Here is a 25,481-nt window from a genome sequence, read left to right as displayed (position 1 = left end):
CATTTTAGGGGTTTTCCCCCCCAACACAAGAGCTAAAAAATGGAAATAAAATTCATCCATCCATCCATCCATCCATCCATTTTCTTAGCAGCTTATTCTCACAAGGGTCAAGGGAGTGCTGGAGCCTATCCCAGATGTCAACAGGCAAGAGGCAGGGTACACCCTGAACTGGTTGCCAGCCAGACAAACAGCCACACTCACAATCACACCTAGGGGCAATTTAGAGTCTTCAATTAATATTGCATGTTTTTTCGGATGTGGGAGGAAACCGGAGTACCCGGAGAAAACCCACACAGACACGGGGAAAACATGCAAACTCCACTAAGGCGAAGCCAGGATCGAACCTTTGACCTCAGAACTGTGAGGCCAAGACTTTAGTTGATCCACTGTACCACCAAAATTGGTGGTCAAAAATCAACGAAAAATTGGAGGCTCTTCTGCATTGATAGAAGTTGTTGTGGGTATGTCCCACTGATAAGAGGCCCCGCCGATGACTCAGGACACACTGGAGGGACTATATTTGCACACACATAAACAAAACTTTGATATGCTTTCATGCCTACACAAGAGCCGCAGGAAAGGAGGAAAAAGCCGAATGCAGTTCGAGAGCCGCGGGTTGGCTACTACTGGTGTAGGAGTTCAAGAGGACACTCAAAGTTTATACGGACGTTTTTCTGTTATTCCGTCATGTATGTTTTGTTAAATGTATTGTTTATGTATTTTGTCAGGCAGCACGGTGAAACAGCAGTAAAGCATTGGCCTCACAGTTCTGAGGACCCGGGTTAAATCCTGGCCCCACCAATGTGGAGTTTGCATGTTCTCCCCGTGACTGTGTGTCACTGATGGTGTAGTGGTACGCACACCTGACTTTGGTGCAGGCAGTGTGGGATCAATTCCCGCTCATTGATTGTGTCGATATCTGTCCTGTGACTGACTGACAAATCATTCGGGGGATAGTCTGCCTGTAACCTGAAGCTAGCTGGGATAGGCTCTGGCTCTCCCGTGACCCTTGTGAGGATAAACGGCTTGGATAACGTATGGATGTATTTTATCGCAAAGTCATGATTGCCATTTGTACAGTCTTCCTCTTCGAGAGGAGCTCAAGTGGACAGTCAAAATTTATATGGAGGCTTTTCTGTTATTCCGTCAGAATAAAAGGTGATCGTCTGTAAAAAGGTCTCGGTGTCACATCTTCCTTAAACCTTACACAACACAGAAGACCACCGGTACCACTTGCATATTTCCATTTGTCCCTTGGAAAACACCAGTGTAAATCCTTGTGAAGTCAGTGATTTGACCTACTGTTGTGTAATCTCTTGAAACCTTCGAGCAAATTTCAAACTTTGGACAACTGAAGAACTCGGGTACTGGAGGAATAGAGTGACTAGCGATCAGGATAAGTTTTATCTGGGAATGCCTGGATGTATAGGTCATGCTGGGGTGAAGTCATAGATGTATAAATTGACTTTGCATTGTCCCTTTAGTTTATGGGAATGTGGCCGCCATGTTGAATGTGGAAAATTGCTCGTTTCTGCGTGTATGGTCGGGTTAGGGTTAAGGTTAGGGTATTCTGGTGAAAAGCCAAATACGGTGGGATTAACAATTAGGTTTGAATGTCGCCAGGCAACACGTGTCGCCGGATATGATACAGTACCACTTGTGGTATCTGAAAGTATCATTGCCTTAGTCGAGTTCAGTTTTACTTAACTGTTAAGGTCAACACATTTTCATTTAATCCTAATCAACTCTTCAAAAAATATATATGGGAACATTTTTTTATGTAACTTTGATATGTTATTGATATGTATGTAATCATGAAATATTTCCATTTGGCGTTAATGTTGAAATTGAATGCTATCCAGTTCATTCACCCATTCATCATGTGCAGTGACTTATGATACTAGACATACCTTTTAGGTGGCACTTGTAAAAAAACAAATCACAAAAAACAAACAAACCACTTCAATAGTGAATTCCAGAAATCTGCAAGTGAACTGTAGATAACTGCATCTCCTGGTTGAGTCAGTCAATTTTGACTATCGTCATAATAGCATTTATACATGTAATTTTGCCTGGTTTAGACTTAATATATCTGCAAAGCTATGTGTTGTTCCCTAGTGTTAATGAGAATTGAAGATATCTTGAACTGGAATTTTGACTCGGCAAAATGATGTACAATTAATAAATAATGATTATATTTTCACAGCACGGTTAGCTGCTGGACAGCATTGGCCTCACAGTTGTAACAACCGGAGTTCAAATCCCGGTCCAGCCTGTGTGGCATTTCTATGTTCTCCACGTGCCATTGGAGACTAAATTGCTCCTAGGTCTAATTGTGAGTGGATTGTTGTCTGTCTCCGTGTGCAACTGCAATTGGATAGCAATCACTTCAGGGTGTAGTCTGCCTACTTCCAGATGACAGCTTGGATAGGTTCAAGACATTCAAGCGAGCCTTGTGAGAATAAGCGGTTCAGAAAATGGATGGATGGATATTTTCACGTTATGTGGCAAAGCAAGCAAATTAAATATGGCGGTCCCGTTTACGTAGCACAGTAACTTGCCAACCCCCCAAGGGCGGGGTCTATTTATGTTAGATGGTTATAAGTTCAAATCACAGTAGTCACGCAAGCGTCACTGGAAGAGTTCGCTAAAATCCTGTATAATATACATCATCTAAGAACAAAGTACAACAGAGACATTTTCAGCTGGATTATACAAAGTGTGGAATTTATTGAACACAAAATGCTGACGACAAAATGGACACAAGCAGCTCTGGCGGGTCTAATACTAGGCTTTCTCTCCTCAAACGCCATCACAGGTGAGTTTACCCATTCCGGTTATATCCATGGATATGTATTTTTTTCCTTTAAATTGTATTTAACCATACACGCACAACAACCATGTGCTATTCTTTTCTTTTAGGCGATTATATTTACAATATTATAGAGGGTATTCGGCATCACTGGAAACATGCAACAACCTGCAACTTCTGAAAAGCGCTAAAATAAACATAACGTACTGAAACCATTTTAATTCAGAAAAGTTACTTGACTGAATAATGTAATTTGATTGTAGGGGAATTCAGTCCATCTTATTTTGTTTAGCACTTTAAAAACAAGCACAGTGCACCAAGTTATGTACTATAAATACATAACGCCACGGACACAAAACCAAAGGTGGGTAAAGAAAAAAATAAAAAGACACATGTCGGTCAAAACTAATAAATCAGGTAAAACGTTTTTTAAACCTCCACATAACCCATTTTTCCAAATTGATTTCCTCTTCATTTTGCAATTTCGAATTTTGGAAAAAAAAACTGTGGCATAAAAATAAAAAAATAAAATACTAAATCATCTCTTCTTTAAAAACTGGGATGAAAGGAGGAGGAAATTTCAATTAATTTTACTATACTCTGTGAATGTGCTTTTTGAATGAAAGACAGACCATTTTAACCTCTAACATTGAGAACAGCAGAACTAGATTTTAGACAACAATTTACACTCTATAGGCACATTTTCCAGTACCGTAGAATAATCAGATGGGCAGGAGTACTTAACATTTGGTTCCAACACAATATTACCATTGTGCAAGTCACTTCCTATGTCATTGGAATCCATAACCAGTCAGAGACCACATAATCACAATGCCATGACTGATTTACTGTGGTTTATGACCTACAAGCTGTTTAGCCAGACTTCACACTCCATCAAGTTAACAATAATATTCTACATTCTGTGATAAGATTCTGTCAATGATTATGGAGAAAATTTAAAAAAAATTCTGATTGGAGTGGATTAATGAAACATCAAGTGAAGTAAAGGTGGATGTATTGTATTTCAAGTTCACATAGGTCTTGCTCTTCAGACACCAAAGTTTTTGCATGTTTTCTGTTGGGTTTTTAAAAGTCTTGAAAAAGTTTTCTGTCTCTCACATCATTTGAGTTTAATGAAATTAGATAATAGTTTCAGGAAAAAAAAAAGGCTTATTCAGTCTTCATGCATTATGTTTAAAGTTTAAATTTACTCAGTTGTGTGAGGGAGGACATGAGGACAGTGGGTGTTAGAGAAGAAGATGCAAGAGATAGGCTTAGATGGAACAAGATGACATGCTGTGGCGACCCCTAACGGGACAACCTGAAAGGAAAAGAAGAAGTAAATCTATTTAGTTGGCTTTTCACCTGCTGAGATTTTGGTCATGGTGTGGTTGGTGATGTTGGACACGAAATGATTCCATATTTTTTTTTCTTTTTAAGAAAGCAAAACTGAAAAGTATTTACATATGATGTGTGTTCATTATTTTGTAGGCTCTTATCCCACTGCACACACCGTCATCTGGAAATCTACCAACTTTAAAACCATTCTGACTTGGGAACCATTACCGACTGATTACACATATACTGTGGAGTTCTCTGTGTAAGACCTTTCATAGAAATTGTGCAGTTGGACATTTTTTACAATTGTAACTTTCTAATCTTTTGACATTTCATGCTTATTTTTTTGCATTAGCAGTATTTATAGACCTATAATTAATTGTGTGTGAATTTTGCTGCAGGATTTCAAGGGACAAACAGAGGAACTCTAATTGCATACGTATCTCAACAACTATGTGTGATCTGACCAGTTCACTGACTGACTTAAATGCCTGCTATGTAGCCGATATCCTGTCTGAACCTCCACTGGGAGTAACTTCTGACCTCACTGAGTTTCCCTATACAAGCTCATCACGATTCTGTCCCTCCAATGACAGTAAGTTTATTTTAAATCTGCAGAACAAAATTGCAGGAGCCAAAAACACGAGACTAAGAATAAAGAATGCCTATAAATGTTTGGACCTTACTTTGGGGCTAAGGTTAATAAGCCTACTTTTGTGTTCCAGAGTGTACAACACATTGCATCATATTGTGTTTTAATAGTGTATTGATATTGTGTTTGTGACTGCCAATACATAGTTGCAAACGTAAACGGGTTTTTCCTCAATGTAGTGCTTGTATTGAGACATTGCCATCCAGTGGCAAGAGTCCTTCTTTGCATGGATAGCAAAAGGGTCACTGTGACTGTAAATCAGATATTCATCTGGCACTCAGAAATACTTGGAAATTAAAAAATTGGAACTCATTTACTAATAAAAGCGTAGAAATTTCACTCTGTACACAAGTTGAGCATATACGCAAAGGCACCTTCAGATTTATGATGTGCAAATTGGCACCTTTTCTTCCCACCACTGTGCGTGTTGATTTATTCTAAATCAACCGCTTGTGCTGTGACCTGTCATCTGCATAATCTGCACCCCTCTTTCCCTATAAAAGGATGCCCTTCTGATGCATCTCAGAGTTTGAAGTCACAAGGGATGGGTGATCCAAAACTTAAAGAATTCTGTTGAACTTTATCTTACAGTACTGTATATTAAAAAGTTGGTTTAATCAGAAAGCTTGCTAAACACAGAAACTGACAATTTATAAATAATGGTCATGTTAATCATTGTGAATGAATTTTGAAGTTTAGATAGAATAAGGCACAAAACATCTATCGATCCATCCATTTTCTGAGCCGCTTATCCTCACGAGGGTCACGGGAGTGCTGGAGCCAACCAAGATATCATTGGGCAGGAGGCAGGGTACACCCTGAATCGGTTTCCAGCCAGTCGCGGGGCAAATGGAGACAGACAACAGTTGGACTTACAATCACACCTAGGTGCAATTTTGAGAGTCTCGAGTTAATGCATGATTTGGGGATGTGAGAGGAAACTGGAGTCCCCAGAAAAAAAATCACACAGGCACGGGGAGAACATGCAAACTTGACACAGGAGGAGGCCAGTATTTGAACTCCGGTCCTGAGAACTCTGAGGCCAACGCTCTACAGCTGTGCCACTGTTCTGCCCACAAAACATTTACAAAAGGAATTTAACAGCCGAGAATGAGCAGGCACAACGCACATTATTCAAACATGACACACATTGTTAATGTTTATGGAATAGAATTAGGGCCTTTTTGGCTGGATGAAAATTGATTGGAAAATGAATGGAGGCAATTACAGGACCATTCTGGAAGAAAACCTTTTGGAGTCTGCAAAAGACCTGAGACTGGGACGGAGATTAATCTTCCAACAGGACAATGATCCAAAACATAAATCCAAATCTACAATGGATTGGTTCACAAATAAACACATCCAGGTGTTAGAATAGCCAAGTCAAAGTCCAGACCTGAATCCAATCGAGAATCTGTGGGCAAAGCTGAAGACTTTTGTTCACAAACGCTCTCCATCCAACCTCACCGAGCTCGAGCTGTTTTGCAAGGAAGAATGGGCAAGGATTTCAGTGTCTCGATGTGCAAAATTGATAGAGACATACCCCAAGCGACTTGCAGCTGTAATTGCAGCAAAAGGTGGCCACAAAGTATTATTGCAACGGGGCGAATAATATTGCACGCCCCACTTTTCAGGTATTTATTTGTTAAAAAAAGTTTAAAATATACAATAAATTTTGTTCCACTTCGCGATTGTGTCCCACTTGTTGTTGATTCTTGGTAAAAACAATATTAATCTTATATCTTTATGTTTGAAGCCGGAAATGTGGTGAAAGTTTGAAAAGTTCAGGGGCACCGAATACTTTCACAAGGCACTGTATGAAAGAGATTATAAAGCATAAGCAAAACCGTGCAGCACCAGAAGTTGCTTTGATGGGAAGAAGTACTGTACTTTTGTCATCATTGGTTAGCAACAGCGTAACAATGTTATTTAAAAGAATTCAGAGTATTGGTCTTGCATAAATTCGAAAATACACCTTTACTTAGTTTTTAAAGTACTGTATGGCTCCTTTGCAATTGCATTTTACAATATTTGGTCTTTGTGGCTCTCTCAGTCAAAAATGTTCCCGAACCCTGCTCTAAAGCAGTCAACCATAATGCCGGCAGAATGAAAAACAGCACCTCCAAATCTGAGACCATTGTCCTCATTGTGAAAATGGTGGTCTGCCTTCTCCAGGTCGTGGATGTGGTCCTACGCCAAGTATTTTGGGTCTTGTTCACAAGTGAGGTTAGAATGGATATGTTTTTCACAGGGCACATAGAGACTCCGTACTCACAATCACACGCAATTTAGAGTGTCCAATTAATGGAGCATATTTTTGAATGTAGAAGGAAACTGGAGTACCCAGCGAAAACCCACGCAGGCACAGGGAGAACATCCAAACTCCACACAGGCGGGGCCGGGATCGAACCCGAGTCCTCAGAATTGTGAGGCCAACACTTTACCAGCTGAGCCTGTCGTGGCAACAACCCACGAACATGTTGGTGGATACCAATAGTGAGGGATGCCGTAAAGCTGGAGAAGGAGTCCTATAAGGAAATTCTGGCCTGTGGGTCTCCCGAGGCAGCTGATAGGTACCGGCTGGCCAAGCGGAATGCAGGTTCGGTGGTCGCTCAGGCAAAAACCTGGGCATGAGATGAGTTCAGTGAGGCCATGAAGAACTTCAAGGAAATTCTGGTCCACCAGCTTGTGTCTCGGGAAGGGGAAGCGGTGCACCGTCAACACTATGTATCATGAAGATGGGGGACTGCTGATCTCAACTCGGGATGTTATGAGTCGATGGGGTGAATGCTTCAAAGATCTCAAACCCACTGACATGCCTTCCCATGAGGAAGCAGAGTCTGGGTTCTCTGAGGTGGGCTCTTCTATTTCTAGGGTTAGTGCACAGAGGTCGTTAAAAAGCTCCTCAATGGCAGGGCCCCAGGGGTGGATGAGATCGATGTGAAGTTCCTAGAGGCTCTGGATATTGTGGGGCTCTCCTGGTTGACACGCCTTTTCAACACCACATGGACATCGGGGACAGTACCTCTGGGGTGGTGGTCCCCCTTTTTAAGAAGGGGGACCAGAGGGTGGGTTCCAATTAGAGGGGGATGACACTCCTTTGTGTCTTTGTGTTTTGTGAATTTGGAGGTGTTCGACCATGTCCCTCTAGGAGTTCTGTGGGGGGTGCTTCAGGAGTATGGGGTACCAAACCCCCTGATCAAACCCTGTACAACCAGTGTAAGCCAGCAATAAGTGGGACTCGTTTCCAGTGAGAGTTAGACTCTCAGCATTGCATCTCTGCGCTTTACAGATGATGTGGTTCTGTTGGCTTCATCATCATCCGTGATCTTCAATGCTTGCTGGAGCAGTTCGCAGCAGAGTGTGAAGCGGCTAGGACGAGAATCAGCACCTCCAGATCTGAGACTGTGGCCCTCAGTCAGAAAAGGGTGGCGTGCCCTCTCCGGGTTTGCGATGAGATCCTGCCCTAAGTCAGGGGTCGGCAACCCAAAATGTCAAAAGAGCCATGTTGGACCAAAAATCCCCAAAACAAATCTGTCTGGAGCTGCAAAAAAAAAAAAAGAAAAGCCTTATATAAGCCTTATGGTGAAGGCAATACATGCTGTACGTCTCTCTATCCAAATGACATAGTGCACATTCACGATTCAATGCGTTTCCTGGAGAGAATAACTTACCACGTGACACTGCTGGACAATGGTGTTTTAAGTTTAACTTTGATTATTGATGCATTATGTTTTGCTGCGTTGATAAAATTGTAGAAAGATAATGAAATTTTTTTTCTGTCATTATTATTTTGAGGAGCTCAAAGAAGGACATGTTCCAGGATAGATGCAATCCTTATTGACAGAAATGTTAACAATACATTTTTATAGCATTAGAAACCATTAAGAATGTTTGGGTCATGTTTTTCCTTCTACATAAATCAGATGGAAACAAAATTCTCCCCCCCCCATCTTTTTCTATTTTCATACATTTTTGTAAATGCTCCCGGGGGCCACTAGGGTGCCGCTAAAGAGCTGCATGCAGCTCCAGAATCGTGGGTTGCCGACCCCTGCCCTAAGTAGTGGAGTTCAACTATCATGGGGTCTTGTTCACGAGTGAGGGAAGAATGGAGCAAGAGATCGACAGGCTGATCAGTACAACATCTGCAGTGATGCAGACTTTGTTTCGGTCCATTGTGGTAAGAGGGAGTTGAAAGTTGAAAGGCGAAGGCCCCCCCCCCCCCCCAACCCCAGTCTGGTGGCCATCCAGGCCACCAAATGCGAGGCGTCCGGGTGGACAGGTCAGGAGGACGACCCGGACGCCAAGCACCAGGATCCCTACGGGGTGATTCGGGTGGACGACCGCGGTGAGGAACCAAACGGCGAAGCAGGAACCAGACCAAGGGAGGCAACTGCCCCGGATGAGGACCTCCCACGCTGTGGTTGCGACACGACCAGGGATTGGTCGCCACCGAGGCTTGGTCAGGAGGCAGCCGTGGATTGGTTACCAACGAGGCCAGGTCATGAAGCGGCTGGGAGCCATCAGGAGTGAAGAGAACGATGGAGAGAACGACCAGAGCCATGACCGCCACCCCGAAGTCTCTCCAGCTCCGGGGTGGCTCAACAGAACTCCTCAGCTCCTGTCGCTGTCGAGACAGGGGCGTGGGACGGCCGCGGATCAGTCGCAGGCGGTCCTCCTGAACACGAACGTGAGAAGGCGGCGGCAGCGGCATCGCCATCTCCTCCTGGACAGCAACGTGAGAAGGGAACGGCGCCATTGCCACCTCCTGGACGGAAACGTGAAGCGGCGGCGACATAGCCACCTCCTCCTGGACGGCAACATGAGAAGGCGGCGTCAGCGCCACCTCCTCCTGGACAGCAACGTGAGAAGGCGGCGTCAGCGCCACCTCCTCCTGGACAGCAACATGAGAAGGTGGCAGCACCATCGCCACCTGGTGGACGGAAACATATGGGGGTGCCCATCGTCGTCGGAGCAGGAACGGGGGGCGACCGCGGACCGGTCGCCGACGAAGCAGGAGCGTGGAGCGGCCGCGGTCCGATCGCCACCGGTACTCTTGGGCACAGACGAGAAGCGGCTGCAGAAACGTCGCCACCTCCTGGACAGCAACGTGAGGCGGCGGCGGATCGGTCTCCACTGCCACTTGAGCTCTGCTCGGAACAGCCAAAACTTTGACGTGGGAATGGCGAGGAGGCCGATCCGTTCCCACAGCTACGTGGGAATGGAGAGGAGGCGGATCCGTTCCCACAGCTATGTAGGAATGGAGAGGAGGCAGAAACGAGTCCGTTTAAACCGCGGCGTGGGCATAAGTCATTAATGAGTCCGTCGAAAATGCAACGTGCGCTTAGCTTGGCAGCGGATCCGTTGCCACTGCCGCGTGAGCAAAAGTCAGTGGCGAGTCCGTCGCAGTTGCGACGTCAGTGTAGCTCGGCTGGTTCGCCAATCCTTGCCGGACCTGGGCCGTGAAACCCGCCAATTCGGTGCTCTGCCGCTCTATCTCCCCCCGCATTTCGCGGCAGAACACCTCGTGATTTAGCGGCTCCTCCTCCCTCTGGGCTGGAAGCTTCGCCTCCAGCTGCGGGTCTGCCGGTTTCACCGTTGCCGGCTAGGAGTGGGAGGACGAGGACGGCGTCTTTGTTGCCGCGCAGTGGGAGGCACAAGGGAGCGCCCAGCCTGGGTGTCTCCTCTGGCCGCCACGCGGAGGTCCCGGGTAGATGGCCAAGCGGGTTCCCACAAACGGGTTAGTGTACTCGGACCTACCGGGCGAAGACGCTCGGGTGCTGGAAACGCGGGGAGGTGAAGCAGACTGACTGGGATGAAAGATCGGGCGAAGAGATTCATCATCAAAATAATCGGAGTCGTACTCAGGCAGCCGGTCATACAAATCAAGGTCCTCCTCATAGTCCGAAAAGTCAGAGTCCAGAAGAATATGCGGTGCCGGACTGGTCGAGGTCGGGACGTATTCATAGCTCACCGGCGGAGCGAATGACACGGAAGCGTAGGACGTCATGGAGCCTACCCGGATCGGACAGGCTTGGTCCTCCGGGAGTCGGTCTACCCTGCGTTGGTCCCGGCGACGCCGAATCTTTCCTGCTGGGTCCTGTTTTGGCCAGATCGCTCTGTCACGACCCATCGGAACGGAGGTAGGACCCAAATGCAGGAAGACACGGAAGATGCAAGGTAGTTCGGGGAAAAACGTTTATTATTCAATGCTCGGGGATCGGGCAGGCAGTCAGGTGCAGCAGCGGTAGTTGAGACGTCGGGCGTTGAGAGCAGGTCAGTGGGCAAGCAGGAGTCGGTACGATCGATCAAGGAAGGCAGAAGTGTCAAAGGAGTCAGGCTTATGGGGTCGGTCGAAGCACAGGCGGAGTTCGGTACACACGGGTTGACAATCAGCGATACTGGAGTACTCGAACGGGGCATGAAGCTCAACGATCTGGCGGACAACCAGTCGTCATCGGGGTCCTAGATATACAGGGGATAATCAGCTCGTATGAGGCGCAGGTGTGTGCCTCCCAATTAGCGCGGCCGCTCGGGCACCCGCACAGTCCGGGCTGGAGCTGCAGGATCATGACAGTTCCGAGCAGAAAATATAGATATTGAAAGATGTCGCTTATTTTGTGTAGTCTTGACATTAATTTATGTGTTTATTTCATAAACGTTGTTAACAAAACATGCCTGCTCTTAAACAATTAGTCTTCACCTGGAAACGGGAAAGTTAACTGTATTGGGCATGTACGGAAGTGATGCCAAAAGCACATGTTCTGAGCTGCTTCACGTACTGGAGTGCATTTACGTGGAAAGTCATCAACATCATAAGCCATGTCAAAGGATAATCAGTTACACGAGGGGTGCTCAATTCCTCGATCGCCAGGCAGTTTTGGTTGATCGTGTGACGGCGTGCCCCCCTCCTCTCCAAAAAAGACATTAGACTATCATCCACCTTGTCGCTTCATTCAGGTGTGGGCAATACGTCAAGCACATGCACATAAAGGCGCGTTCTAGCATACTGGCCTCCTATTTACGGCAGTCACGGCGATGCGCGCGTGAATGCACCTCCCTCCCCCCGGCCCCACCGCCCCGCCGGTCGTTTTGCGAGAGGCTGGTTGCTTGAAAAGTCTCTTGGGGTGTTGGGGGGGGGGGGGATAAAAATCTGGGCACCCTGAGTTACATTGAAAACATTTCTGGGATATAACACAGGTTATGTTTCAGTATCTAACTATAATAAGTATGAGATTGTGCTTCACTTTCACTTGATCTAAATTCTAATGTTAGACTAGTCTGTCTATATATATATAAATACGACCGGTCATTTTCCCACGTGGTACCGTGTTATCTTGAAGTTGAAAACTTTTCCCCTCTCCATGCTTTAGGAAGCTATCGATAATCTGCAATCTTTCATCAATGGATTGACAATATATAGCGCCGTAAATTACGCGAGATTATAACAATAGATCATGATGAAATTAAATGATTTGATGATATGAAAATTTTGTTTTGAAATTGAATGTCTATTGACCTCTTTTAAAAATGTCTGTCTCAGTCTGTGCAGTGTCAATAACTCATAATTATGTTATTAGGTAACAACTACATACTTAGGTATAACAGCTCGGTAAATTATTTTAAGGTCTTGAGATTCCATCCCTAGTCACACCCACAACTTTATATCTGTGGGCATGACTGGTGGACAACACCTGTAACTTAATATCTGCGGGCATGACAGACCACACAGAGGTCTCCTATCGTGGGTACACCCTCACACAGGTATTGTTTATTTGACATGCCATGCATATATATATACACTCACATGTGGATCTGTCAAAAATATGCCTGTGGTTTCCCTCTGAGGATAAACAATTGTTACTATAGTACCACCTAGATATTTTAACTGGCAGCTGTATCCAATTGACCCCTCCGTGGATATTGCACAATCCGCGTCACTGACCAATGAGAGGCCAGCGATCTGCATAAACCAAAGCCCGTTTTTGCTCCCGCCATTTTCTCAGACAACATTGCATGGTCCAGTATAGGTTTTGTTAGCGTTTTATCGCATATTTGGGTTATTTAAGAGGTGAAGTCACGGACTTTGTAATAGTGACAACAGGTATCCTGAAAGGCTAGTTGGTGGAGTTCGTTTCGTACCCTTTCCAAAACCGAAGACCCAGTACTAAAAAGGCCTTCAATGGATCAAACTTTGTGGAAGACCGCATCATCAACTAAATCCATCTAATATCAACCGGAACAGATATGTTTGCACGAAGGTATGCCCTATATTTGATTTTCAATACATGTCTCGTATAAATGAATTCGAAGTTGTTCGCTTGCATAACATAGCTCCGTGTGAATGATTGACACACTTATTCTTTGTTGAGCGATATTTAGCGATGATCGGACTGCACAAACGTGTCGCTTTCTTGCTGGCTCACGGCCGAAGCTTAACCAGACTATGTTTGCACGAAGATATGCCCTAAATTTGATTTTTAATACACGTCTCATATAAATGAATGAGAGGTTCTTCGCTAGCATAACACCGCTACGTGTGAACGATTGACACACTTATTCTTTGTTGAGCGATATTTAGCGATGATCGGACTGCACAATCGTATCGCTTTCTTGCTGGCTCGCGGCCGAAGCTTAACCAGACTGTGTTTGCACGAAGATATGCCCTAAATTTGATTTTTAATACACGTCTCGTATAAATGAATGAGACGTTCTTCGCTAGCATAACACCGCTACGCGTGATCGATTGACACACTTATTCTTTGTTGAGCGATATTTAGCGATGATCGGACTGCTTAAACGTGTCGCTTTCTTGCTGGCTCGCGGCCGAAGCTTATCCAGACTGTGTTTGCACAAAGATATGCCCTAAATTTGATTTTTAATACACATCTTGTATAAATGAATGAGACGTTCTTCGCTAGCATAACATTGCTACGTGTGAATGATTGAATGAAATCAGAAGCATGGCGTCTCTCTCAGTTAAGAATGTATTGTATTTAGAATCTATAATATATTGTTGATTTGAATGAAATCAGAAGCATGGCGTCTGTCTCAGTTAAGAAGGTATTGTATTGTATTTGCCATTTTTACGAATTGTTTGTCTTACGTCAGCGCACGTGGCGTGACGTCACTTCAGGAGGCGTGGTTAAGTGCCCTGTACGGAGGGGTCAATTGACCCAAACAATTTTACTACCCAATTCTTCTAGTACCATAAGGGGTAGGGAGCCTACCAGCAGATGCGCTGAGGTCATGTCTGGTCTGTTGATTTTTTTTAATTACATCAGCCCAGGTGAATTGTTGCCATACAGTCTCATTTCTGTGGTTCCACTACCAAATCTTAGGTGGCGCACCCCCATTCTTCCTTCTCTGTCACCCGTCTATGGGTTCGCTGAATGACAATTGTATCTTGACTGCTCTTGCCACCATCTGGAACCTGCTCCCATCAGCGGTTCATTTCGAATGGTACACCTGCTGTCCAACTCTGAATGGGTTTCCCATTGGTGTGCTGTCATTTCTTTCTTGGTTTCGTCCCACCACTAGTAACACAAAGGGGTGTTGACTCATCTCCTCCTGTTCAAGTCAGCACCCATTTCAATTTTGTACCCCTTTTATGTTAGCATTTTTACCAAAGGAATTTCGGAGTGAACCACATTGTTTGAGGGGTACAAGGAGGTGAATTAACTGTTTAATCCCCACTTTTGACAACCCTGGTCAACTTGTGGATATTTGAAATGGGGCCTACTCTCAGTTCTCCATTCTTTTGGAACTCGCAGGCACATACAGCCATCTTCTGATGTGCTGCGATGTGATCTGTGATCTGATGTCCCTGTTGGCATCTGCTTTTCTCACAACTTTGAGTCCAAATTCTCCTCACATAGGATCCAAAAGCACACTCTTTTGTGCCAGTCACACCTATGGGCGTCAAGCCAGCGTCAGAGCCGATGAGGTTTTTCCGGTGGCACGGGACGCTGTTGTTCTTTTCATTGCCGTCATCAAAGACATACTTGCTGAACGCTGGCAGCTAGATCCATTCCACACATCCAATATCCATCCACAATCTGTATTTTCTGAATATTACTCCGTGGTAGGCTAGTCACAGGAGTTGATGAGACTAGATAACAACCCTTCTGCTGTTTAAACTGTTCAGAAGTAGCAATACTTTTATTCCGCTGCAATTATCTAGATGTCGCTCATGACTTTTATTTATCAATTATTGCTTACAATTAATAATAGTTGCTATTTCCTGTGTGAGATTATAACATTGACTCCCGCAATGCGTGGCGTTTGCTCCGGTCCAATTTAAACCCATTTGACATTGATGTTTAGATAACAAACAAACGACAAGAATTCACATGACCTCACACAGCGATAAAGGTAGACAAGCTCAACATTAGGGAGTCTACTGTTGTCGATGTGGTAGTGGTTGTTATATCGTATGCATGGCCAATGGGCCCAGATTACAAATTAAAAAACTGCCACCAAACACAAATTTTTGCGTGTTCATTTTCTCTTCTTTGTTTACTCCAATGACTCACACAGGTTGCAATTTTAATCTGTTTATGTTGCTCAGAAAGTCAGCATATCATGTTGACAGAATTCTTGGAATTTTCCTCCTGCTGAAAGCCGAACCTCATGTCTGCTTTTCAGGCGGAGAGAAAATAGCGCATTTTGCCCTACTTGCCCCATAATTTATACACTGCAACACAAACAATGGAAGGGGTCGGGGTTCCTCCTGACTTTTGTCCTGGTCAACTTGACCTGAAATGTCCACCTTTTTTCACGTTCAATAACAACAAACCATGTTTTAATGCCAAACTTCAGCATCTACGCCAAGCTAAAGATGACAGCTATTGAAGTCGTGATAGAGCCCTGTAATATTTTGCTAGAAACTAGCTGACTAAACAAATTAACATTGCGGAAAGAAATTAGTTCAAAATACAAATTTTTGAACATATTTTTAATAAAATTGGTTGACATTAAAATGTGCAATTTATGGTTATTTAAACATTAAGCTGCGACTCATCGTTTTGCCAGAGAAACATCTGATCAGTTTCTTCTCTACAGCTGACATAGGCAGACCTGATTTCAAGGTGGAGGTGAACAACAACAAAAAGAAGACTACACTGCATGTGACTGACCCACTAACTGCATTGTTTGATGATGATCATCATCAGCTGAACATCAGAGACATTTTCTTAGGGAAGCTACACTATAAAGTAACATATCGTAAAAATAAGAGCACTGGCAAGGTGAATTTCAGCAGCCATCAAAATCAGCATCAATTGCAAATGAATGATGAGTTAATCATCAAAAAACTCTTATTCCTCTCTTAACCCTATATTTTCAGAAAGTGTTCATCTCAAAGAGCAGTGTAATGGAGCTGACTGATCTGGATCAAGGAGAAAGCTACTGTTTTAACGTTCAGGCCTTTATAACAAGCCGTAATATCAATAAACAGCTGGGAGAGTTGAGCCAAACTCAGTGCTCTGATAATGACAAACACTCCATCTTTGAAGGTAAGCATTCAACTGATGTGTTGTTCCAAACAAAATAAAAGACTGAATATAAGATAATAAGGTATATTGAGTATACTGTACCTTATATTTACAGCTAAGTATAAGATCTACTTGGGCAGCAGAGTGGAACAGCTGGTTAGAGCGCTTGCCTCACAGTTTGGGGGACCGGAATTCAAAATCTGGCCCTGCCTGTGTAGAGTTTGCATATTCTCCCTGTTTTGGGTTTTCTCCGGGAACTCCAGTTTCCTCCCACATCCCAAAAAAATGCATTAACTGGACACTCTAAATTCCGTTAAGGTGTGATTGTGAGTGGGAATGGTTGTTCGTTTCTATTGTTCCTTGCAATTGGCTGGCAAAGCAGTTCAGGTTGTACCTTGCCCGAAGATAACTGGGATAGGCTCTAGGACTTCCACGATCCTTGTGAGATTTAGGTGGCACAGAAAATGGATGGATGGATAAGGCGACTGGGTATAAGATAACCTTTGTTTCAGTCGCAATAGTGGATACAAGAAATAGAAAATAGCAGTAGATGTTATCTGATCTTTTAACTCAATCAAATTTTGCAAGTTGATTTTCTTTGAACAGAACTGTATGACCAACAACTTAAAACATTATCCACAAAAAAAAAAAAATCTACACTACAACTTTTAAAATACAGTGAAGAAAATAAGTATTTGAACACCCTCCTATATTGCAAGTTCTCCCAATTAGAAATCATGGAGGATTTTTAATTTTAATCGGAGGTGCATGTCCACTGTGGGAGAGAAAATCTAAAAAGAAAAATCCAGAAATCACAATGTATGATTTTTTTTCACAATTTATTTGTGTGATACAGCTGCAAATAAGTAAATATATTATATTGTATAAATATAAATAATATTTGCTCCAGTAGCATTTGTTTTTTGCAATTACAGATTCCTTTAGTTGTTCACCAGGTTTGCTCACGCTGCAGGAGGGATTATAGCCCACTCCTCCACACAGATCTCTAGATCAGACAGGTTTCTGGGCTGTCACTGAGAAACACGGAGTTTCAGCTCCCGCCAAAGATTTTCTATTGGGTTTAGGTCTGGAGACTGTCGAGGCCATGCCAGAACCTTGATATGCTTCTTACGGAGCCACTCCTTGGTTTTCCTGGCTGTAAGCTTCGTGTCATTGTCATGTTGAAAGACCCAGACACGACCCATCTTCAATGCTCTAACTGAGGCAAAGAGGTTGTTCCCCAAAATCTCACAATACATGGCCACAGTCATCCTCTCCTTAATACAGGGCAGTCGTCTTGTCCCATGTGCAGAAAAACACTCTCAAGGCATGATGCGACCACCCCCATGCTTCACAGTTGGGATGGTGTTCTTTGGATGGAACTCATCATTGATCTTCCTCAAAACAGGGTGAATGGAATTATGACCAAAAAGTTCCATTTTGGTCTCATCTGACCACAAAACCTTCTCCCATGACTCCTCTGTATCATCCAAATGGTCATTGGCAAACTTAAGACAGGCCTTGATATGTGCTGGTTTGAGTAGGGGAACCTTCCGTGCAATGCGTTATTTCAAACCATGTCATCTTTGTGTATTACCAACACTCACCTTGGAAATTGTGTTCCCAGCACTTTTCAGGTCACTGACCAAGTCCTGTCGCGTAGTCCTGGGCTTATTCCTCACTGTTCTAAGAAACATTGACACCCCACGAGGTGCATAGGGCTCCACTCTGATTGAGATTGACAGTCATGTTTAGCTTGTTCCATTTTCTAATGATTGCTCCAACAGTGGACCTTTTTTCACCAAGATGCTTGGCAATGTCCGTGTGGAGTTCTACAATTTTGTCTCTGGTGTGGACAGCTCTTTTGTCTTGGCCATGTTACAAGTTTGAGTCTTACTGATTGTATGGGGTGGACAGGTGTCTTTATGCAGCTAACGACCTCACACAGGTGCATCTGAATCAGGATAATACATGGAGTGGGAGTGGACTTTTAAACGTGGACTAACAGGTCTTTGAGGGTCAGAATTCTAGCTCATCGACAGGTGTTCAAATACTTATTTGCAGCTGTATCACTAAAATAAAAAAAAATCATATATTGTGATTTCTGGATTTTTCTTTTTAAATGATCTCTCTCACAGTAAAAATGCACCTATGATGAAAATTTCAGACCCCTCCATGATTTCTAAGTGAGAACTTGCATTATAGCAGGGTGTTCAAATACCATTTTCTTCACTGTACCAGGTTTTTGTGATATAAAAATTAGACCCTGACCAGGATATGAATGAATGAACATTTGTTCCTATTTTAATGTGAACTACATACTGTTAAAAAAGCCATGGGGTACTGAAAAGGTTGTCCTGTGGAACCATTTAAACGTTTGCCTCAACAAATTGAAATTCACAATGGTCCAATTTAAGCGAATGGTGCTGCAACAGTGAACAGAGAGCAGCCACTTTCAGGAGTATTTTTGTTCTTCCTAGTAGTCAGGAAGGGCATATCAAAATGCTAATAGCCTTATAGTTGTTTTGGTGATATATATACATACACGTATAAACTCCAGTGTATATTAACTTTGGACAACAAATACACCGTAAGGGAATGCCTGCCTTACTTCCGGTTGAGTTCAATTTTTGTATTTAATGTGAGAATCCAGCTTTTTGTCTCATGAAGCGGGGCCACGTCTTTTTGTTTGTCCTTCCACCCTGTGTCCTCAGTGGATTCCATTGTATATGTGCCATTGTTTAAAGTCCCGTAAGGTGGCACAAATTGCTCACTTGGAGACCCAAAAGTAAACATTTTCCAACTCTCTCCATGTAGGAAGTGGACCAACATGGCCAAATGCTTCATGTATGCTTTCATCAAGTCCTGTCCTATTTCTGTGAACCTGCAACTATAATTCTTCGCCGTTGGATGTGTTGATCTATTTCATCATTGTCTTACCAGTATGCCCCATTCCTTGACATGAGCATTCTGATGGATGACATCCATGTTTAAATCTAGAAAAAAAATTACATTTAGTTTTTACTTTTTTAACAAATAAAAACCTGAAAAGTGGGGTGTGCACTATTATTCGGTCCCATTGCATTCATACTTTGTAGAGCCACCTTTTGCTGCAGTTACAGTGGGAGGTCGCTCCATCAGTTTTGCACATCGAGAGACTGAAATTCTTGCCCATTCTTATGTGCAAAACAGCTAGAGCTCAGTGAGGTTGGATGGAGAGTTTTTGTGAACAGCAGTCTTCATCTCTGCCCACAGATTCTCGATTGGATTAAGGTCTGGACTTTGACTTGGTCATTCTAACACCTGGATACGTTTATTTGTGAACCATTCTATTGTAGATTTGGCTTTGTTTTGGATCATTGTCCTGTTGGAAGATAAATCTCCATCCCAGTCTCACGTCTTTTGCAGACCCCAACAGGTTTTCTTCCAGAATGGTCCTGTATTTGGCTCCATTCATTTTCCCATCAATTTTAACCATCTTCCCTGTCCCTGCTGAAGAAAAGCAGGCCCAAACCCTGAGGCTGCCACCATCATGTTTGACAGTGGAGATGGTGTGTTCAGGGTGTGTTGCTTTTCCGCCAAACGTATCGTGTTTCAAATGTTCGATTTTGTTTTCATCTGACCAGAGCACCTTCTTCCACGTTTGGTGTGTCTCCCAAATGGGTTCTGGCAAACTTTAAATGAGACTTTTTATGGATATCTTTGGGAAATGGTTTTCTTCTTGCCACTCTTCCATAAAGGCCAGATTTGTGCAGTGTACAACTGATTGTTGTCCTGTGGACAGACTCTCCCACCTCAGCTGTAGATCTCTGCAGTTCATCCAGAGTGATCATGGGCCTCTTGGCTGCATCTCTAATCAGTCTCCTCCTTCTTCGAGGTGAAAGTTTAGAGGGAAGGCCGGATCTTGGTATATTTGTATTGGTCTGATATCACTTCCATTTCAATATGATTGCTTGCACAGTGCTCCTTGAGATGTTTAAAGCTTGGGATATCTTTTTGTATACAAATTCGGCTTTAAACTTCTCCACAACAGTATCTCGGACCTGGCTGGTGTGTTCCTTGGGCTTCATGATGCCGTCTGCACTTTAAACAGAAAGCTGAGACGATCACAGAGCAGGTGCATTTATACAGAGACTTGATTACACACAGGTCAATTCTATTTATCATCATCAGTCAACAATGGATCGTTCAGAGATCCTCACTGAACTTCTGGAGTGAGTTTGCTGCACTGAAAGTAAAGGGGCCAAATAATATTGCACGCCGCACTTTTAAGGTTTTTATTTGTTTAAAAAGTATAAAATGTCCAATAAATTTCGTTCCACTTCACAATTGTTTCCCACTTGTTGTTGATCCTTGACAAAAAAAAATAGAATTTTATATCTGCTTGAAATGTGGCGAAAAGGTTCAAAAGTTCAAGGGGACGAATATTTTCACGAGACACTAGATGCCTTCTCAGCCATTACTGATTAGACCTTCCCAGAGCCACTACTTTGGAGGGCTCACTTTTTCTTCTGGAATGAGTTTGTTGTATTCTTAAGTTTAAAGATCGTTCCAAGTACCTTTCTGAGTTGTTTGTGAACAGCTTGTTCTGTTGCTTATGTTTTCTGCTTTTCTGGCATATTTGAACATGTAGTTTTCTGCTATTATTTCGCAGGGTTTTGGTCTGTGTTCCTTCACTTCCATTTGGTTGATAGGTTAGTTTTACATTTTTTGTATTTTCTCACAGCTGCCTATGAAGTGCCAGCCCCGTTAAAGTTAGCCTACGTCTCAACAGAGTAACAATACCTGTCTGGCTAAGCCCTAACAAGGTTCTTCAAAGTTGTTCCCTCTCTTAATAATGTTTTACTCCTGTGACTGACCTCCGATTATTCAACTGTCTGATAATCTGGAAAACCAGTGATTGCTGTGAAGGGCAGCAGGCAACAAGGGAAAGACCTTGTACCAGCCTGGAAAGACACCTGGCAGGATGGAATAGACCCTAACGGGCCTGCCTCGGGCTAGCTACCCATGCTGGCGGGGCCCAGGACAACTGCTCTATTGGTTCCACCCAACATTGGTACAGAAAACTCTAAGAAGAAAACACCCCCTGAACCTGCAAGACCGGAGGCGGAAGATAGCTCATCAGCAGACAACATGGTAACGAACACAGGAATGGGAAAGACTACGAAAACGTTTATCAGCATAAATGAAGCTCTAACAGTCAAAGAAGGACTTGAGGTCCAAATCTGTGTTTGTGATTGGGCAAAGGTTACCTCCACTCAGGGTCTGAATATTCACCAGGGCAGGAAACTGTGCCTAAAGAAGGGACAGTCGGTAAGTCTCATTGACAACTACTTTTTAAGAAGCAGGTCGAGTCAACCGACAGAAGTTCAGGAGCAGCTTAAACACCACAGTCTGCAGGACATAAACACCCCTGTCCCAGTGCAGGAGGTGGAGGAGGAACAGGGCACACGAGACCAACCTGGACCCAAGCCACCACTACAACCAAACACAGAGAGGAAGATCCAGGGGCGTGGAGCATTGATCAAATGGCCAAAGGCCTGCAACAAGGCTTTATGGAAGGAGGTCAACGTGAATCGCTGCAGCACAAAGAAGCTGGAAAGGATGGGTGACCTCATTTATACGTATGGGGGGAACAATTAGGAGTGCTGGAAGGCAAACAGACTGCCCCAGCTATCCCCCAAAAGTCCAGAAGGCAGAAAGAGGTAGATCGCTTAATCGAGGAGAGGAGGCAGTTGAAGTTGTGGGGGAAGGCCACAGAGGACGAGAGGGAGGCATAAACATGTTGCAGGAAGAAATCCAGGATAGGCTAGCAGCACTTAGAAGAGCTGAAATCCTTTGGAAAAAAACGTAGAAGGAAAGACCATACAGATCACGGTTCACTAAAAATTCCTTCAGATTTGCAAAGGAGAAAAGCGGAAATCTCTCTGTGACTAAAGCCATCCTGGAAGAACGCCTGAAAAATTCCTGCACATATGACCGCTGTCATGAAGAAGTTATGCTCCCACTGGTTATGCCACCAATCGATCCACCAGAGCACGAGCTGGACATCAGTCCACCCAGGTGGGGTGAGGTAATCCATCTTCTGCATCGAGCAAGGGCTGTATCAGCTCCTGGTCCCAATGGAGTTCCATGTAAGCTCTAAAAAAACATACCAGATGTCCTGCAATTCCTCTGGAAGCTGATGAGGGTCATGTGGCAGAAGAGGGAGATACCAACTGCCTGGCATAGAGCTGGAGGAATTCTTATCCCAAAGGAGAAGGACTCATCAGAGATTTGGCAATTCCAACAGATCAGCCTCCTAAATGTCCAAGGGAAAATTTTCTTCAGCGTTCTTTCTCATAGGCTAGCAGAATACCTGCAAGGTAACAACCTGATTGACACGTCAATCCAGAAACCAGGATTACCTGGCTTCTCCGGATGCATCGAACACACTAGCGTCATCTGGCATTAGATCCAAGTCGCTAAAAAAGAGGGAAGAGATTTTCATGTGGCGCTCCTGGACCTAGTAAACTCCTTTGGCTCAGTCCCTCATCTTCTGTGGACAGCGCTTGACTATTTCGAGGTCCCAGTGGCGCTTACAACCTTGGTCAGGGCCTATTTCAAGGATATCCAGGTCTGTGTTATAACAGCAGCGTACACCACTGAATGGCCGCACCTGGAAGTGGGAATCTTGGCTGAGTGTACCATCACCCCGCTGCTATTGATCCTGGCCATGGAGGTCATCCTCCGAGCCTCTCGCAGGGGGGTTGGTGGACAGCAAATGAAGACCTGGGGTAAGGCTGCCAATAGTCAGGCCCTACATACTCAACACAACCGAGGCCTGCACCCCACGATTGTTAAAAAAGCTCCAGGAAAACATCGAGCTGGCTCACATGAAGCTCAACCTGAGTAGATCTAGAAGCATCTCCATCATCAAGTGAAAGTGTCAAACCACCGCTTTCACATTGGTGAGGAACCAATTCCAAATGTCTCAGAGAAGCCTGTGAAGAGCTTAGGCCGGTGATACGATGCCTCTCTTAAGGACAAAGAGCAAGTAGAGCAGCTCAGAAAGGAGGTGGCGAGTGGCCTGGAAAGAATCGATAGAATCCTGCTTCCTGGGAAGTTGAAGCTAGGGGTTAGGGTTAGGGTTAGTGCTTGCAGTCTGGGTTACTTCTACAACTCCTTTGGCCCCTAACCCTCTATGAGATACCACTCTGAAAGGTAGAAAAGCTGAACAGACTGATCAGCTCATTTGTGAGGAAGTGTTCCTCAGCAAAGGTAAAGGGATGTTACAGGGATGTTACAGCTGTCCATTTCCAGCCTGTCAGAGGAGTACAAGTGCGCCAAGGTAAGACTAGAAATGATGCTACTGGATTCCTGCGATCCACTGGTAGCCCAGACTGGGCACTGGGAGGAACTGACCATCGCTGGCTGTAACTGAACAGGCAAAGGCAGCACTCAGACACAAGGACATTGTTGGCCACTATTGCTGAGCAGCGCAAGCTGGTGGTCCAGGAGGTACGACGAGAAGAGGAAGCACAAAGGTGCCCCCAAACTGTGTTGCAGGCCAAGCAAGGGCGATGGCTGGCCTGGGAGGGAGTGGAGGCAAGGAGGATCACCTGGAAAGAGCTTTGGGAGATGAAGGCATTCAAGGCAAGCTTTACCATCAGAGCCGTATATGACGTCTTGCCTTCTCCAACGAACCTAAACCAGTGGTATGCCAAAGATCCCAGTGCCTGTTATGCCCAAGTCCTGCAACACTGAAGCACATCCTGGTTGGTTGCAATACCACCCTTACTCAAGGCCATTACACCTGGCAGCACAACCAAGTGCTGAAGTGTCTTGCTGGTGCTCTAGAGAACCAGCGGATGAGGGTGAATTTAAAAGAATCCAAGAATCCCTGTGTGTGTGTGTGTGTGTGTGTGTGTGTGTGTCCTGTTCGGCTGATCGATCAAGCAGAATGTAGAACGTTATACAGAAACAATTTTTCTGTGTCAAAGAGTAATAAACTTCCTCTGTGATTTCTTTGTATTTGAATTGAAGTTTTATTGAGGATCAGAGTCAATCAATCCAACAGAAGAATTTCGAGAAGGTTGAGAGACATAAAGACAAAGTGCCACCTGTATGAATGGGGGGGGGGGAACTAGATCATTCCATATCTATGCTCAGTGCTACACCCTGTGAAGCAAGAGCAGGACAAGATCGGATATGATAAGGACAGAAGAAGAAGCCTGCAAGACAAGTATCGTGAACTCGGCTATACAACTGGAATGTCGTGGGACTGACAAATTATGGAGGTCTATAGAACGAAAACCAAAGTGGAGTTATACAGACGCCCTTAATGTACAATTGAATTGTACGTTGCAAATAGTAATTAATCCCACACCAGTGACAGAACCCCAGGGCTGTATGCCTACGGACGAATGCATGTGAATACAAATCATTGTGAATGCAAAAACACTGACAGAAATGTTTTATAATTGCTGTATCCACAACGCAGAGGTGATGGACCTCACCCAATCAAGGAAAGAAACCGGAGATCTGGGGGCTGCAAAGATGATCAAAGGAGGATCAAGGGATGATCATCAATTTTAACGTGCAAGTTTTATATATATATATATATATATATATTATATATATATATATATATATAGTACATCGATAAATAAATGCTATTCTGTTTTCAAAATGTACATAATATGTTCGTTCATTATTTAGGTGCATACTTTTACCCCAAAACATGACAAATTCAAATCAAAATTCAATTACGTAAACTACTAGAAGTGAAACTAAACAGAATTCAGGTTTGCATCATGGCATGCATGCATGCTTTCATAGCATTTATTTCTTATTCATTCAAAAACGTTTTAATTTCTTGTTTTTGTAAATGATTGAAACGCGTGAATTTGACAATTATATTAAAACACGTCATGTTTCGGTATCAGAAAACAATACAGATATTTTGACAAGAAATTGCTTCTGAACTCTCACCTTGTAATTGACAACCCTGTCTGCAACTGGGGTTGGTTGTTTCGGTGGATTTTGCGTCTGAGTAGTAGTGGACGTAAACGAGGGATGGAGTCTGTAAGGTTTATTGGCCTTGGGTTGACATCTGAATGTACCAGCTACGGACGAGTTAGTTTTTCTTGCTTCCAGTTGTTTGACGAGTTTTTGTCGTTTCGCGTGACCTTCCTATGCTTTG

General features: G+C 43.9%; 1 protein-coding gene across 6 annotated transcripts in view; it reads left to right on the top strand.

Moving 5' to 3' along the window:
* The first annotated feature begins 2,299 nt into the window (after positions 1-2,299).
* The window catches only part of f3a (coagulation factor IIIa), a 59,700-nt gene continuing 36,518 nt past the window's right edge, over positions 2,300-25,481 (top strand). For 2 of the 6 annotated variants that reach the window (XR_009792756.1, XM_061805555.1), the window contains exons 1-5: positions 2,300-2,818; positions 4,304-4,412; positions 4,552-4,745; positions 15,867-16,051; positions 16,150-16,318. Coding sequence is in view for 5 of the 6 variants with exons in the window: in XM_061805555.1 (XP_061661539.1) it covers positions 2,743-2,818; positions 4,304-4,412; positions 4,552-4,745; positions 15,867-16,051; positions 16,150-16,318 (733 nt within the window). In the remaining variant the exon portion in view is untranslated. Of the gene's footprint in view, positions 2,819-4,303; positions 4,413-4,551; positions 4,746-15,866; positions 16,052-16,149; positions 16,319-19,114; positions 19,195-24,779; positions 24,881-25,481 lie in introns of those variants that run through there. The other 4 variants (XM_061805558.1, XM_061805556.1, XM_061805557.1 and 1 more) reach the window with 3 other exon arrangements.

The sequence above is a fragment of the Syngnathoides biaculeatus genome, chromosome 19 (assembly GCF_019802595.1).
Source record: "Syngnathoides biaculeatus isolate LvHL_M chromosome 19, ASM1980259v1, whole genome shotgun sequence".
NCBI lineage: Eukaryota > Metazoa > Chordata > Actinopteri > Syngnathiformes > Syngnathidae > Syngnathoides > Syngnathoides biaculeatus.
Note: the sequence above shows the minus strand (reverse complement) of the source record. Positions and strands in the feature narration are given on the sequence as shown.